Source organism: Zootoca vivipara, chromosome Z, assembly GCF_963506605.1.
Source record: "Zootoca vivipara chromosome Z, rZooViv1.1, whole genome shotgun sequence".
Classification (NCBI taxonomy): domain Eukaryota; kingdom Metazoa; phylum Chordata; class Lepidosauria; order Squamata; family Lacertidae; genus Zootoca; species Zootoca vivipara.
In genome coordinates, this window is record NC_083294.1 from 46,574,759 (window position 1) to 46,592,408 (window position 17,650).

Sequence of the window (17,650 nt, forward strand, 5' to 3'; positions counted from 1 at the left end):
GAAGAAGAGGAGAAAGTGTCATGTTTGAATTTGGCTAAAGAGGTTCAGTGACACCTCACAAGGAAGCTTTGCTCAGCCGGCCATGAAAAAGTATAAAAGAGTCATGTACAAAATACGGGGGGGGGGGGGGGATTGAAATAAAGTGTTGGTGGCGGGGAGAATTTGACCCAAGCCTCAAACTGTAGTTTGGTATCTCAATCTTTTTCAGTAGATTTTGGATCCAAAAATCCAATGCTGCACTTGTTGCATGGCAGATTCTGTGGTCTATTGTAACCTGCTCATGCATTCTCTCGTGAAATTATTGTCAGCTGGCAGCAGGTGTGCCAGCTAGGGAGGGCTGAAGCACTCCCCCCCCCGCCACCTGAAGTTCCTAAGGTAAGGTTACCAGATGTCCCCACTTCCCAGGGACAGTCCCCGGATTTACAAATCAGTCTCCATACAAAATCCATTAAAGTTTAAAAGTGTCCCCGGATTCATTGAAAAAAATCTGGTAACCTTATCCTAAGGAGGGCACCAGGCCCCCTCACTATTGAGCGGCGATGTGGCATACCACATCAGTGTGTTGCACAACATGGCGTGTGCAACATCAGTGCATTCTGTGACATGAAGCATGACATCAGGTGTCAGCCCCCTCAATAGTGGGGGCAAGCCAGTTCTCCTGGCTGGCGCAAAGCATTTTGTTAGTGGATTGAGTATACTGCTAAGTGAGTAACTTGGCACTACAATAATATTTATTATATTACTACTACTACTACCACCACAAGAAGTTTAGGTGTGGTCAGGGTTGTTGCAATGACTGAACCTTCCAGTGAGCTCCTCCTCTGCAGATCCATTCACAAAGACAGACATCAAATTGTATTAATGATTGAGGTGCCCCTGACTTGGACCATCACATTATAACTATGTGTGTTTTGAACAACAACAAAAACCCAGCACCCCTAATCCTGCAGTTAAGAAGTCTGAATGATTTCTGATCAGAATAATTATGCAAATTAAGTTTTTGCCTTGGCTTTACCTAATGCATTCTGCTTGTGCAAGCTGTCAATTGATGGGGGGGGGGTAGTGTCTGAGGGGAGGGGATACTAATGAGCAGGACACAGAAAGTTTGAATCTTGCTTTAAAAAGAAGAGGAGGAGGAGGAGGAGTTTGGATTTGATATCCCGCTTTATCACTACCCGAAGGAGTCTCAACGCGGCTAACATTCTCCTTTCCCTTCCTCCCCCACAACAAACACTCTGTGAGGTGAGTGGGGTTGAGAGACTTCAAAGAAGTGTCACTAGCTCAAGGTCACCCAGCAGCTGCATGTGGAGGAGCGGAGACGCGAACCTGGTTCCCCAGATTACGAGTACAATTCTTGGTAGATGTTCTCAGTTAATGAATTGCACACCACATCATTTCCAAGCTCATTTGGTGTACCTTCTTAGGTGCATGGAAGACATACAGCATATCAGCACAGGTAAAATACAGTCCACGCCTCCCAGATTCACTTATTAGGTCTCCCTACCTTTTGAGCCTCAGAATCCCAGACACTCAGGTAGCCTGCTGGCAGATTGGCTGAAACAGGTAAGTGCTGCTCAGAGGTGATGATCCGGCCATCCTTCAGCAAAGGCAGCCAAGTAAACCCAACTGCAGAGACAGCAATGCACACAGCTGTGTAAGCATCCTTTTTAGCATGTACCGTAGGTAGAATCATGATCATGCACTTGCTTTGGGAATCATATGTTACTCGAAACAAACCCATTTCTTTTTTCTTCTTTTAATTTGCTGAAATGGAATTGCATTTGCCCTTTCATCACCCATTTACTCAGCTTGGAGAGGGTCCTTTTTGAGCTCCTTGAGATCTCTGGGTGTCATCAGCAAACTTAACTACCTCACTGCTCACCTCTAACTGGATCATTTATGAATGCTTGGAAAGTATCTAGTTATAGGCAGGTAGCCGTGTTGGTCTGACGTAGTCGAAACAAAATAAAAAAATTCCTTCTAGCAGCACCTTAAAGACCAACTAAGTTTTTATTTTGGTATGAGCTTTCGTTATGCATGCTGGAAGGTGCTGTTGGAAGGAATTTTTTTATTTGGAAAGTATCTGTCGGGGGGGGGGGACACTCCACTTTCTACATGAACTATCCACTCATTCCCCCTCTCTGCTTCCTGTTTCGTAATTGGTTCCTGATCCACAGGACGACCACTCCTCTTATCCCATGACTGCTATGCTTACGCAGTCTTTGGTGAGACACTCTGTCACAAAATGTCATCTTGTAAAGTGAGGGGAGGCAATAATAGGGTAACTAGCACATTTTTGCTTGGCAACACACACCTATTTCTAAGGATCATTTCACATTTTGCTTTTCCCAGTACCTAAAACACGTGGCCCAGTTTTGAGCTAACCACCTGCACACTAGAAAGACAGGTGAGGAACAGGAGGGCAGTATCCAGTCTTGTAGTATGTGAAACTGAAACAAAGAGACAGGGCACTTGACAATGGTGGTGGTGGCGGCCCATGGAATGGATAGAAGAACTCTTTTCTGACACACCTCATGCTTCCTGGAACTACCCAACACAGACTGCTTGGGTGGGAGGTGGAGAGAACAAAGGCGCAGCCCGGGTTCAAGTTATGAGCCTACCTGTTGTCTCGATGGCATCCTGCTTTTTCGCTGTCCCCTTTGTGTTAATTTCACAGCTGACATGATAGAAGGTGAAAAGCAGGTGATGCTTTTGATGGAGGTGGATTGGGAGTTCGATTTTAATCTAAAATGACATAATGAGAGCAATGCTGCATTTGTGAGTGCTGAGATGCAATTTAAACTACTCTTTTAATAAACAAGGAAAAAATGGGGGAGGGGGGGACCAACATGGCATTGCATTCATCATCTCTCTTGCTAATCTGAAAATCCCTCCTAAACTGACTTCCTGCCCAAATTTCTTACCCTGCAAAGCCTTCAATGGTCTTCCCATCATTAGAAGAGTCATGCTGGACAAGGTCAAAGGACCGATCTTGTCCAGCATCCTTTTCTCACAGTGATGAACCAGGCTGCCATTGTTGTTGTTAAAATCTGTATACTGCCCTATACCTGCAAGGTATCAGGGTAGTTACAAAACAAACTCACAACATAAAAACACAATATAAAACAACCCAATAAACCCACCCTCCCCAAACACATTTTAAAAGGGCATTGGATATCAATCAACCAAAGGTCTGGTTAACGAGGAACGTTTTTGCCCATGCAATCATGATCATAGACTTCCTTCCCCCCACACTTCCATGGTTCTATATATTTACCTACCATGGCTGCATATTCTGATTACTCGAGTCTATAGGTTTTGTTCTCCTCCCTCCTCTTGTATCTTTATATACCTTAAACTGCTGAATTTTGCTTTAAAAGGAAACTTTTTCCTGATGCAGAGTAAGGAAAAAGGAAAAAGTGCTTAAGAACTCTGTAAAAGACTGTGATCTGTTAAGGCGAAACCCCCCTGTGAACTTGGAGAAATGTAAAGTACTACACTTGGGCAAAAAAAATGAAAGGCACAAATACAGGATGGGTGACACCTGCCTTGAGAGCAATACATGTGAAAAGGATCTAGGAGTCTTGGTAGACGACAAACTTGACATGAGTCAACAGTGTGATGCAGCAGCTAATAAAGCCAATGCAATTCTGGGCTGCATCAATAGGAGTATAGCATCTAGATCAAGCGAAGTAATAGTACCACTGTATTCCGCTCTGGTCAGACCTCACCTGGAGTACTGTGTCCAGTTCTGGGCACCACAGTTCAAGAAGGATCTGACAAGCTGGAACGTGTCCAGAGGAGGGCAACCAAAATGGTCAAAGGCCTGGAAACGATGCCTTATGAGGAATAGTTTAGGGAGCTGGGTATGTTTAGCCTGGAGAAGAGAAGGTTAAGGGGTGATATGATAGCCATGTTCAAATATATAAAAGGATGTCATATAGAGGAGGGTGAAAGGTTGTTTTCTGCTGCTCCAGAGAAGCGGACACGGAGCAATGGATTCAAACTACAAGAAAGAAGATTCCACCTCAACATTAGGAAGAACTTCCTGACAGTAAGAGCTCTTTGACAGTGGAATTTGCTGCCAAGGAGTGTGGTGGAGTCTCCTTCTTTGGAGGTCTTTAAGCAGAGGCTTGACAGGCATATGTCAAGAATGCTTTGATGGTGTTTCCTGTTTGGCAGGGGGTTGGACTAGATGGCCCTCGTGGTCTCTTCCAACTCTATGATTCTATGATTCTATGAAGGCTCTGGGAGCAGGTGTGTTTGTGCATGGGATAAATGAACAGAGAATAGGTTTCCTCTGCTCTCTACTTATTTATTCATTTCACACCTCCAAGCACTGCAAGAGCAGGAAATCCATTTCAACTTGCACCCCGAAGACCCCTCCCCCTCATTCTGAATGGCTGCTGCCTGTTGTTTTATACAGTCATACCTCGGTTTAAGTACACCTCAGTTTTAGTATTTTCAGTTTATGTACTCCGCAGACCCATCTGGAACGGATTGATCCACTTTCCATTACTTTCAATGGGAAAGTTTGCTTCTGGTTAAGTACGCTTCAGGTCAAGTACTTCTGGAATCATTTGTGTTTGTAAACCGAGGTACCACTGTATATATAAAGAATATTTTTTGACGTCCAAAATCTTTTTGTTAATCCCCCAACAACTTTACTTTCATAAACATGTAACTCAGAAGAATATATTTACAATCTCATCCTCTGGTTTCTCCCTATTAACGTTCAGGGGTCTCCTGTTTCACACTAAGGCACAGTATCCTGAGGAGTCTCTTTCCGCAGCAGCTAAAAACACCAGTTAAATTGAATCACAGTAACAACAGGATCTGTGATGCCTCTCTCATGTGGCTCACAGTCAGCCACCCACACACGAGCTATTGCCAAAGGAAAAACCCCATGTTAAAAATACACATCCATTAACAGAACGTGAAGATGAGGCTCCAATACTTTGGCCACCTCCTGAGAAGAGAAGATTCCCTGGAAAAGACCCTGATGTTGGGAAAGATGGAGGGCACAAGGAGAAGGGGACGACAGAGGACAAGATGGTTGGACAGTGTTCTCGAAGCTACGAACATGAGTTTGACCAAACTGCGGGAGGCAGTGCAAGACAGGAGTGCCTGGCGTGCTCTGGTCCATGGGGTCACGAAGAGTCGGACACGACTAAACGACTAAACAACAACAAAACATAAGCAAGCATTCCCATTTCAGATCATCATATGATCATCCTTAACGCTGCCCCCAGGTGGGGCTTGCTTGGAAGTGCAGCTAGTGGAAATATGAACTGGGATCAGTTACTTCTGAGTTAAGAAAAATAAAAATGCAGTTTGAGCCTATTTCCTCCCTCTGTGTCTCGCTCATGTCTATAAGATAACATTTTCTCACCTAACCTTTGATGTCTAATGTCGAGTAGTGGGAAAGACGGATGAAGACACAGCTCTTAAAAAAACCAGCTCTTTATTTCAGCTTCATGGGGCAAACTTCAGAAGGTTCATAACTGAGAAGATTCATTTGGGCACCTCAAATATTGGAGTTGTTAAGATTAGCAAAGGCCAAAGTCGTCTGTGTTCTCCATTTTTGGGAGGGCAGTGTGAGGGCTCTCACTGGTGCCCCGGCAACGCCTTCCCTAAGTCAGGTAAACACTATTCCAAGAAAAGAAGTCCATTTCCACTTGCATTTTTTAAAAAACCAAGTTTCTGCTCAGCCCTTCTTTTAGAAGGGCTGCTACCCCTAGGTGGAATTTGCTTGGAAGTGCAGCTAGTGGGAAAATAAATGGGTTATTTACTTCTGGGTAAGAAATAAAATAATGAACATTGTGTAAGCCTCTTTCCCTCCTTGTCCCCTTCGTCTCTCTTCTGTCTCTCCGGGAACATTCTCGCCTTTTCTTTGATACCTATGCTGCTAATTACAACTACAGGTTTAATTTCAGAGAAAACATGCTAATTTAAAAAAATCATCCATATAGAAAATAACACTTGTAATAATAAGATATTCCTCCTGAGGTACCTAACACTGCTTCCAGTCTGTTATTCCATTTCTCATGGTTACTTAGTGCAATGCTATTAAAACAATGCTATTTCAGACATCCAAAAATCTGAGGGGGTGCAAAACTAAGAAGATCCACACAAAGGCGCCAAACACTGGACTTGAACAAGGTGCCATTTTGTGCAAGACAAAAGTCCAAAAGACAACACCCATTTTGTGTTGCTTTTGCAGGGTGGAGGGAGGGCTCTGGTGTGGAGCCAGAGCCCTGGCACCGTCTTCCCAGAGGCTGGAAGCTTAGGTTCTATCAGTTATCCTGCACAGGGTGCTGTGGTGACACAAAGTTTAGCAGATTCACAATTGATACGATTTATTTGGGTGCCCCATATATTGATCTTACTACAAAAACTAAGTCCATCCCTTGTCTCCATTTTTGGGAGGGTAGCATGAGGGCTCTGGGATGCTGCCTGTATATTTACCTGTATATAAAATAAAAAAGGCAACAATATGTTAAAGATATGTAATTAAAATTGGCAAGTAGTAACAGTTCTGCGAACGTTATTCTGTTTGCCTCTACGTAGTTTCATAATTATTTCATACATTGTGTTATATCGGTATACCACAATGTTTAGCTAGTGACTTATCACGATATTAAAATGGTGGGGAAGTGATCCACTTGGGGGCGCCAAACATTGGACTCACACAGGACGCCATTTTATGAAAGATTTAAAAACAGCGTTCATTTTGTGTGGCTTTTGGAGAGTGGGTTCTGGGATGCTGCCAGAGCCCTGGCACCGCCTTCCTGAAGCCAGTAAATGTTTGCCCAACTTTGCAAAGGCGGGGAAAAAGCCCTGCATAGTTCCAAGCTCATTTCAGACATGGAGCCATATCAGTATATCACAATGTTTGGCTGGTGACATATCACGATGTTGGAAGCCGGACATCACCCAGCCCTCCTAGTTGCACTCTAATCATTTCAGACCTTTCTTTATGTAGGTTGTCATTTCTATCTGTCCATCTCCATGTCTTTTCAAGTAGCAGAACCTCATATAGGACTTGCATTTCTTGTAGGGTGTATTCTTCCTGATGAACTTAATGCTGTTTCCACCCCGTTATACCTGTTTTCATTGTTACCGTACATGGTGCAATGCTATTTGGCACACACAAAATATCTCAGGTGCTTCAAAACTGAGAAGATCCACTTGGGGGCGTCTAACATTGACTTGCACAGGCACCATTTTGTGAAAGATTACAAACGGGCATCCATTTTGTATGGCTTTTGGAGATGCTGCCAGAGCCCTGACACACACACACACCCCCATGCGGAAGCTTGCCCTTCCTGCAGTTTTCCTGCACTGGCGGCATGAAATTGAGAAGATCCATAATTGATCAATCCATTTCGGGACTCAAAGACATGGTATTATATCGGTATATGGCAATGTTTAGTTGGTGACATATCACAATGTTGGAAACCAGACATCACCAGCTCTTCTAGTTCCAGCCCTTTTCATTTCTGATCTATGTTTATGTAGGATGCATATTTCAGTCTGACTATCTCCATGCCTGGTCCCTCCTGCTCTCATTGTTACGTAGTGTGCTATTTCACACATCCCAAAATCTGAGGTGGTGCAAAACTGATAAGATCCACTTGGGGGCGCCAAACATTGACTCACACGGGCACCATTTTATGAAGGACTACAAATGCTCTCCATCTTGTGTGGCTTTTGGAGGGTGGGCTCTGGGCTGAAGGCAGAGCCCAGGCACCGCCTTCCTGAAGCCAGAATCCTAGTAAATGTTTTGCACCACCTCTCGGCTCAGCGCCCCCTATGTAGAAAACTGCTGGCAAGGCAACCAGTTTCCAGGCTTCTGGCTTTGGGAAGGCAGTCCCAGAGCTCTGGCAGCAACCCAGTGCCCGCCCTCCAAAAGCCACACAAAATGGACACTGTTTGTAATCTTTCACAAAATGGCGCATGTACAAGTCCAGTTTTGCTGGGCGATGTCTGTCATCGTGATATGTTACCTTCTAAACATCGCGATACACTGAGATGAAACAAGGTTGGAAATAATGACAGAACTATGCAGAGGCAAATGGAATAACATCTGTGCAACTACTACTACCTAGGCATCTAAAACATATTAATGTCTTCTTATCTTTATCATATTGTTACAACTGCTATTTTACATGCAGATCTATTTTAAATTATGCACCAGGGCTGTGGGAAGGAGGTCTCAATTTTGTGCCACCTCAGCAGCCCCATGAATAGGCAGCGGCTTCCAAACGAAGGGGGGATTATACAAATAAGTGCAGAGAAGAGGAAACCTACTTTCATTTATTTAAACCCCCCCCACACACACACCTACCGGTAAAGATGCAATGGCATAAGGTTGCCTTTTCTTCGGGAAAGCAGTGCCTGGCAGCATCGCAGAGCCCTGATGCCCAGGGTCCTAGCCTCTTTTCCAAAGATGTGCAAGCACTTATGAGCCTTCTAGTTTTGGGTAGGTGTGCCAGGGCTCTGGCAGCCTCCCAAAGTTCTCATTCAGCCCTCCCAAAAATGTAGAAAAGAGATGGACTTTGGTCTTTGCAAATCTTAACAATTGCAATATTTGGGGTGCCCAAGCCAGAGCCGTAGCTGGGAGAACCATCCAGATTGCACTCCCTAGCCACGGACAAAATAGCATCTTTTTCTGCCATTCCTCCACCCATTCAATTCTTCATGCACTTCACCTTGTAATGAATTCTTTCACAGAAAATCCAATATTGACTTTAATATTTCTTAATAAAAGGTTTCAGCCAGGAAAAGAATGTTTTAATGTGGGATGGCAGGCGGACGGGTGCAGCGCTCCCCCTCCATTCCCGGGAGGGAAAGCAACCCCACCCCAATGATCCACAATTGAAAAGATTCATCTCAATTTTGTGCCAACTCTGTTCAGTGCCCCATGTAGGAAAACTGCATGCACCATTTTGGCAGCGGGGAAGAAAGCTCTGGGGCTCTGGCAGGGTCCTAGAGCCCTTCCCATCTTCCCAAAGTTGGGCAAACATTTACAGGGATTCGGGCTTCAGGAAGGCGGTGCCTGGGCTCTGCCTTCAGCCCAGAGCCCACCCTCCAAAAGCCACACAAGATGGAGGGCATTTGTAGTCCTTCATAAAATGGTGCCCGTGTGAGTCAATGTTTGGCGCCCCCAAGTGGATCGTCTCAGTTTTGCACCACCTCAGATTTTGGGATGTGTGAAATAGCACACTACGTAACAATGAGATCAGGAGGGACCAGGCATGGAGATAGTCAGACTGAAATGTGCATCCTACATAAACATAGATCAGAAATGAAAAGGGCTGGAACTAGAAGGGCTGGTGATGTCTGGTTTCCAACATTGTGATATGTCACCAACTAAACATTGCCATATACCGATATAATACCATGTCTTTGAGTCCCGAAATGGATTGATCAATTATGGATCTTCTCAATTTTATGCCGCCAGTGCAGGAAAACTGCAGGAAGAGCAAGCTTCCGCATGGGGGTGTGTGTGTGTGTCAGGGCTCTGGCAGCATCTCCAAAAGCCATACAAAATGGATGCCCGTTTGTAATCTTTCACAAAATGGTGCCTGTGCAAGTCAATGTTAGACGCCCCCAAGTGGATCTTCTCAGTTTTGAAGCACCTGAGATTTTTTGTGTGTGCCAAATAGCATTGCACCATGTACGGTAACAATGAAAACAGGTAAAACGGGGTGGAAACAGCATTAAGTTCATCAGGAAGAATACACCCTACAAGAAATGCAGGTCCTATATGAGGTTCTGCTACTTGAAAAGACATGGAGATGGACAGATAGAAATGACAACCTACATAAAGAAAGGTCTGAAATGATTAGAGTGCAACTAGGAGGGCTGGGTGATGTCCGGCTTCCAACATCGTGATATGTCACCAGCCAAACATCGTGATATACTGATATGGCTCCATGTCTGAAATAAGCTTGGAACTATGCAGCGCTTTTTTCTGGGGGGGGGGTTGCAGGGGTATGCATACCCCTAAACAATTTGCATGTTCTTTGTACTTTTGTCCATTTACTGTATTTATTTCCCCCAATCTGAACTATAAAATTGTGATTTTCTGAAGTCAAAATGACAGTACCCCTAAACATTTGTTTAAGGAAAAAAGCACTGGAACTATGTAGAGATGAACTGAATTGTGTCTGCACAATTTTTTAATACTGATGGGTCTAAAAGCATGTAAATCTTTACTTATCTTTAACATATTGTTACAACTGTTATTTTATATACGGATAATTTTTTATTAATATGCTTTCTCTGAAATTAAACCTGCAGAATTAATTAGTAGTATAGAAAAAACTACTACCTGTTCACACCAGTCTGGCTGTGGGAGGGAACCTATAGGACTCTGGAAGGGTCCTGGAGCCCTTCCCACCCTCAAAGCTGGGCACGCACTTACAAGGCTTCAGGCTTCAAGGTGCCAGGGTTCTGACAGCATCCCACAGCCCTTGCACCACCCTCCAAAAGCCACACAAAATGGACACCGGATGTAATGTTTCATAAAATGGGGCCTGTGCGAGTCCAATGTTTGGCGCCCCTAAGTGGATCTTCTCAGTTTTGCAGCACTTCACATTTTTGGATGTGTGAAATAGCATTGCACTGTGTTACAATGAAAGCAGGAATAATGGGGTGGTAAGAGCCTTAATTACCTCAGGAGTAATAAGGTCGGGTGGCACTGTGGTCTAAGCCAGAGAGCCTAGGGCTTGCTGATCAGAAGGTTGGCATTTTGAATCCCTGCGTTTTGAATCCCTGCGACGGGGTGAGCTCCCATTGCTCGAAGCGGCTTAGTCATTCTGGCCACATGACCTAGAAGCTGTACTGCGGCTCCTTCGGCCAATAAAGCGGGATGAGCGCCACAACCCCAGAGTCGTCCGTGACTGGACCTAACGGTCAGGGTTCTCTTTACCTTTACCTATAGGACCCCTGGACAGTTAAGTCCAGTCAAAGGCAACTATGGAGGTGCGGCGTTCATGGGAGCTCACCCCATCATAGTTATTTGAAGAAATGCAAGTCCAACAGATAATATATTACTACTACTACTACTAATATATTATTATTATTATTATTATTATTATTATTATTATTATTATTATTATCATTCTATGAGGTTTTGCTACTTGAAAAGGTATGGAGATGGACAGACCGAAATGAGCATCTTACATAAACATAGGTAAAAAATCGGGTTGACAAAGTCTGGTTTTTGACAACATCTTATTTCATCAGCTAAACATTGTGATATACTAATATAACACAAGGTCTGAAATAAAGATTGAACTATGTAGAGGCAAACATAATAATGTCTGCACAACTACTACTAGTTAGGGGTCTAAAAGATAGAATTTTTTACTTATCTTTAACATGTTGTTACAACTATAATTTTGTGTAATGATAAATTTTAGACTAGCATGCTTTCTCCAAAAACAAACCTGCAGAAGTACTGTATTTCTCACTCCATAGGACGCACCTGACCATAGGATTCACCTAGTTTTTAGAGCAGAAAAACAAGGAAAAAAATATTCTGAGCGCGGGGCAATGGCGAACAGCCTGTCCACCACTCCCAAACCTTCCCAGGGCTTCAGGGGAAAGGGGAGGCTGCTAGCGAGAGCAGTGCAGAGCGTGTAAGCAGCTCTCACTTTTCAGCGAGCTGGGAGGAGGGATGGACGGGGCTCCCATCCGTCCCTCCTCCCAGCTCGATGTCAATCCTAACCCTATTACTCCTTGCTGGCTGTCACACACAACTGTGCTATTCTGTTAACGGTATTTGTAGCCTTCTTATGGCTTATGGAATTCCATAATCTTTATGTTTTGCTGCCCTGAGACTTATGGGTATACGGCGGTATACAAATTAAATATATAATAACTTGCTGGCCTTGCCACACATTGCAGTGGCTAATCCCTGTGACTGCCAAACCCTGTCCCGATCCATGCCCTATTCTATTCCCCCCCCCCCGGCAGCTCATCCCTGTGAATCCCCCAACTCCCTCCTCCCCCCACGCAGGCGAGTCAGTACCGCTATTCGGTCAAGTCTGTAAAGGCTATTCTGTTCCTTCCCCCAGGGTCATCCCTGTGAATCCCCCAACTCCGCCCCAACCTATATCCCGTCCCCTCCGCCCCATCCCCCCCCAGGTGAGTCAGAACCTCCATTTGGCCACATCTGTAAGGGCTTTGGCCTAGTGGTGCTATTCCTACACAGTATGGCGTATGTTCCTTTCACGTCCACTGGGGGGGCACTAGGTTTTTAAGACAAATTCACGGTTTTACCTGTGGTAGGTGTGCAATTTGAAGACTCTAAGGTTCTGCAAACACTCTCGTATTGGCAAGGAACACTTTGTCCAAATTTGCGCGGAATCGGTCAAGTGGTTTCCAAGAAAAGTGGACTATAACAACCATAACCCTTCTACATCTTTATATATATAATTTTAATTATATAGATTTATATATTTATATATAGATTTAATTCTCCAGTTCCACCTGCAGAAAGAACTGGCAAGCCACTCCAGTATCCCTGCCAAGAACAGAACTCTATGGACAAAGACAACAGGCATATAAAAGTTATGACGCTGGAAGATGAGCCCCTCAGGTCGGAAGGCGTCCAACATGCTACTGAGGAAGAGCGGAGGACAAGTACAAGTAGATTCAGAGCTGATGAAGCGGCTGGGCCAAAGCCGAAAGGTCGCTCAGTTGCGGATATGCCTGGAAGCGAAAGGAAAGTCCGATGCTGTAAAGAAAAATATTGCATAGGAACCTGGAATGTAAGAACCATGAATGGAGGTAAGCTGGACGTGGTCAAAAATGAGATGGCAAGAATAAATATTGGCATCCTGGGCATCAGTGAACTAAAATGGAAGGGAATGGGTGAATTCAGTTCGGGTGACTATCATATCTACTACTGTGGGCAAGAATCCCGTAGAAGAAATGGAGTGGCCCTCATAGTCAACAAAAGAGTGGCAAAAGCTGTAATGGGATGCCATCTCAAAAATGACAGAATGATAGAATTTGCTAATAATAAATTTAATTAAGGACCACAGGGAGGGAAACCCGAGGGGGTCCCTATAGACAATGTGAAGGGATTAAGGAATTTTGTATTTTTATTTTTGTTTGTTTTTTCTTTTTCTTTTTTGTAATTTTTTTGTGTGTCTTTTTTCTGTGCTCTTTTCTTTTTTGTACTTTGGAAAATTCCAATAAAAAATATTATAAAAAAATATATGACAGAATGATCTTGATACGAATCCAAGGCAGACCTTTTAACATCACAGTAATCCAAGTTTATGCACCAACTACCGGTGCTGAAGAAAGTGAAATTGACCAATTCTATGAAGATTTACAACACCTTCTAGAAATGACACTAAAGAAGGATGTTCTTCTCATTACAGGGGATTGGAATGCTAAAGTAGGGAATCAAGAGATAAAAGGAACAACTGGCAAGTTTGGCCTTGGAGTTCAAAATGAAGCAGGGCAAAGGCTAATAGAGTTCTGTCAAGAGAACAAGCTGGTCATCACAAACACGCTTTTCCAACAACACAAGAGACGACTCTACACATGGATATCACCAAATGGGCAGCATCGAAATCAGATTGATTATATTCTCTGCAGCCAAAGATGGAGAAGCTCTATACAGTCAGAAAAAACAAGACCTGGAGCTGACTGTAACTCAGATCATCAGCTTCTTATAGCAAAATTCCAGCTTAAACTGAAGAAAGTAGGAAAAACCACTGGGCCAGTAAGATACAATCTAAATCAAATCCCTTATGAATACACAGTGGAAGTGAGGAACAGGTTTAAGGATTTAGATTTGGTGGACAGAGTGCCTGAAAAACTATGGATGGAGGCTCGTAACATTATACAAGAGGCAGCAACGAAAACCAAGGAAAAGGAAATGCAAGAAAGCAAAATGGCTGTCCAACGAGGCCTTACAAATAGCGGGGGAGAGGAGGCAAGCAAAATGCAAGGGAGATAGGGAAAGATACAGGAAACTGAATGCAGATTTCCAAAAAATAGCAAGGAGAGACAAGAGGGTCTTCTTAAATGAGCAATGCAAAGAAATAGAGGAAAACAACAGAATGGGGAAAACCAGAGATCTGTTCAAGAAAATTGGAGATATGAAAGGAACATTTCGTACAAAGATTACCATAATAAAGGACAAAAGTGGAAAGGACCTAACAGAAGCAGAAGACATCAAGAAGAGGTGGCAAGAATACACAGAGGAATTATACCAGAAAGATTTGGAGGTCTCATACACCCCAGGTAGTGTGGTTGCTGACCTTGAGCCAGACATCTTGGAGAGTGAAGTCAAATGGGCCTTAGAAAGCACTGCTAATAACAAGGCCAGTGGAAGTGATGATATTCCAGCTGAACTATTAAAAAATTTAAAAGATGATGCTGTTAAGGTGCTACACCCAATATGCCAGCAAGTTTGGAAAACTCAGCAATGGCCAGAGGATTGGAGAAGATCAGTCTACATCCCAATTCCAAAGAAGGGCAGTGCCAAAGAATGCTCCAACTACCGCACAATTGCGCTCATTTCACATGTTAGCAAGGTTATGCTTAAAATTGTACAAGGCAGGCTTAGGCAGTACAGTATGTGGACCGAGAACTCCCAGAAGTGCAAGCTGGATTTCGAAGGGGCAGAGGAACCAGAGACCAAATAGCAAACATGCACTGGATTATGGAGAAAGCTAGAGAGTTCCAGAAAAACGTCTACTTCTGCTTCATTGATTATGCAAAAGCTTTTGACTGTGTCGACCACAGCAAACTATGGCAAGTTCTTAAAGAAATGGGAGTGCCTGATCACCTCATCTGTCTCCTGAGAAATCTCTATGTGGGACAAAAAGCTACAGTTAGAACTGGATATGGAACAACTGATTGGTTCAAAATTGGGAAAGGAGTACGACAAGGTTGTATATTGTCTCCCTGCTTATTTAACTTATATGCTGAATTCATCATGCGAAAGGCTGGACTAGATGAATCCCAAGCCGGAATTAAGATTGCCGGAAGAAATATCAACAACCTCAGATATGCAGATGACACAACCTTGATGGCAGAAAGTGAGGAGGAATTAAAGAACCTTTTAATGAGGGTGAAACAGGAGAGCGCAAAATATGGTCTGAAGCTCAACATCAAAAAAACCAAGATCATGGCCACTGGTCCCATCACCTCCTGGGAAATAGAAGGGGAAGAAATGGAGGCATTGAGAGATTTTACTTTCGTGGGCTCCTTGATCACTGCAGATGGTGACAGCAGTCACGAAATTAAAAGACACCTGCTTCTTTGGAGAAAAGCAATGACAAACCTAGACAGCATCTTAAAAAGCAGAGACATCACCTTGCCGACAAAGGTCCGTATAGTTAAAGCTATGGTTTTCCCAGTAGTGATGTATGGAAGTGAGAGCTGGACCATAAAGAAGGCTGATCGCCGAAGAATTGATGCTTTTGAATTCTGGTGCTGGAGGAGACTCTTGAGAGTCCCATGGACTGCAAGAAGATCAAACCTATCCATTCTTAAGGAAATCAGCCCTGAGTGCTCACTGGAAGGACAGATCCTGAAGCTGAGGCTCCAATACTTTGGCCACCTCATGAGAAGAGAAGACTCCCTGGAAAAGACCCTGATGTTGGGAAAGATGGAGGGCACAAGGAGAAGGGGACGACAGGACAAGATGGTTGGACAGTGTTCTCGAAGCTACGAACATGAGTTTGACCAAACTGCAGGAGGCAGTGCAAGACAGGAGTGCCTGGCGTGCTCTGGTCCATGACTAAACGACTAAACAACAACAACATTTAGCCACATTGTTATGGATTGGTGTTAGCTAAATTTTATTTACGAGGAAATAGGCAACTGCAATAAATTGGGGGAGTTTATTTATTATCTATTTAATTCTTTAGGTGTTTCCACTTTCAATGGGTGACTTTTCTAAAAGTGGAGGTGAAGACTTGGCCAAAATATATTAGGGATATGTGCAGTACATTGACTTATTTATTTATAAATTGTTTTACCCCAACCTTTAGTCGTAGCTGCCAAGTCCGGGTCGTAAAGATCCGGGATCGGCAGTGCGCGCATGAACGGAAGTTGCGTGACGCAACTTCCGGTGGCGCTTCGCCCTTCTATGGGCATCAGAAAATGGCGGCGCCGGCGCCGGAAGTCGCTTCCGCGCATGACCGGAAACACGTAAAAGCGACTTCCGGCGGCGGCGCCGCCATTTTCTGATGCCCATAGAAGGGCAAAGCGCCACCGGAAGTCGCGTCACGCAACTTCCGGTCATGTGCGGAAGTGACTTCCGGCGCCGGCGCCGCCATTTTCTGGTGCCCATAGAAGGGCAAGCGGCACCAGAAAAATGGCCGGGTAATTCTCCTCCATTCATAGCTGCCAAGTGTCCCGATTTAAGGGACAATACCGGGATTTTCCGCTAAACGGGAGACCGCCGGGAAACGGAAAGGAAAAAGGGGTTTTCCTGGCGGATATGGGATACTTGGCAGCTATGCCTTGAGTTGGGTTGCCATATTTCAAAAAGTGAAAGTCTGGACACAAAAGTTGAATTTTTTTGGCAAAGTTATTTAATTTTTTTGGGGGGGGGGACCTAAATAATTTTTTGAGCTATTTTAAAGGAAATTCGGCAAAATATAGACTTCCAGCATGGGTGGAATGACTGCTGCTAGGTGACAGTTGCGGGAAACCCAAAAGCAGCTCTGAGGAGCAGTGATAGAATAACCCTGCTTCCTTTCTCTCTCTTTCTTTCTGTTCTGCAGCCTGGGGGAATATTGGCATTTACTCAGTACCAATGGACATCTATTTCCAGCATGGACTACTTCAAAATATTTCAATCTAATCCCTGATGTTTCAGGAATCATGAGAGAAGTGATGACCAGCTTCATGATTTTTCCCACCTCAAGACTTTTTACATAGACACACAAATATCATGATTCACGATATATCACAACATCAAACATTATGAAACTGTTGCCACAATGTGGACTTCAAACCAGATTTGGATGAGCCATACACTGCCTGGCCCTAGGTGTCACATTTGCCAACAATAGCTTTAGACTCCAAACACAACAGTGGAGGCACCTGAGGACATGGGCGAGGCAGAAGTAGGTGGCACCCAGGAGCCAATGGTCTCAGGCACTGAGCAGCCTTGGACATAGTCTTTGGTAGTTGTGGTCTGCTAGGGCCCTGCCCGCCTGGGCCAGGTAGAAGTGGCCAGCCTACCAGGCAGGGTACAGGTCCGGCAAGACTCATAGCTGATGGTCTTAGGCCACTAAACTGGACCACTAGACAGAACACAGCGAAACAACCAAATCCCGACTGTTGGTCATGTCTCTAGACATCTTGATTGTCTTGAATGGAAATACTTACCATAATAGAAGTATTAACCAGCTTGAAATTCAGCCATAACTTCATACAAATCCTTTAACAAATTTACTCTAAGGCTTCAGTGAAAATCAGAATCAACAATCTGGACGCCAACAATGTAGAAATTTGAAGAGGCACAAAACAAAGATGTCCATTGTTCCTCTTTTTATTCATCTTGACCCTTGAACCCTGAGCAATCCAAATCTGAACAGCCCCTGATATCAAGGGGGTGGAAATAAAAGGCAAAACCTACAAACTTGGGCTCTTTGTA

At 44.0% G+C, this 17,650-nt stretch overlaps 1 protein-coding gene across 3 annotated transcripts in view; it reads right to left on the bottom strand.

Moving 5' to 3' along the window:
- Nucleotides 1-17,650, bottom strand: part of DOCK11 (dedicator of cytokinesis 11) — a 169,585-nt gene that overhangs the window by 64,927 nt on the left and 87,008 nt on the right. For all 3 annotated transcript variants that reach the window (XM_060270271.1, XM_060270269.1, XM_060270268.1), the window contains exons 20-21: nucleotides 2,622-2,745; nucleotides 1,505-1,626 (exon numbers count right to left, since the gene is read on the bottom strand). In XM_060270271.1, the coding sequence (XP_060126254.1) occupies nucleotides 1,505-1,626; nucleotides 2,622-2,745 (246 nt within the window). The remainder of the gene's footprint in view (nucleotides 1-1,504; nucleotides 1,627-2,621; nucleotides 2,746-17,650) is intronic.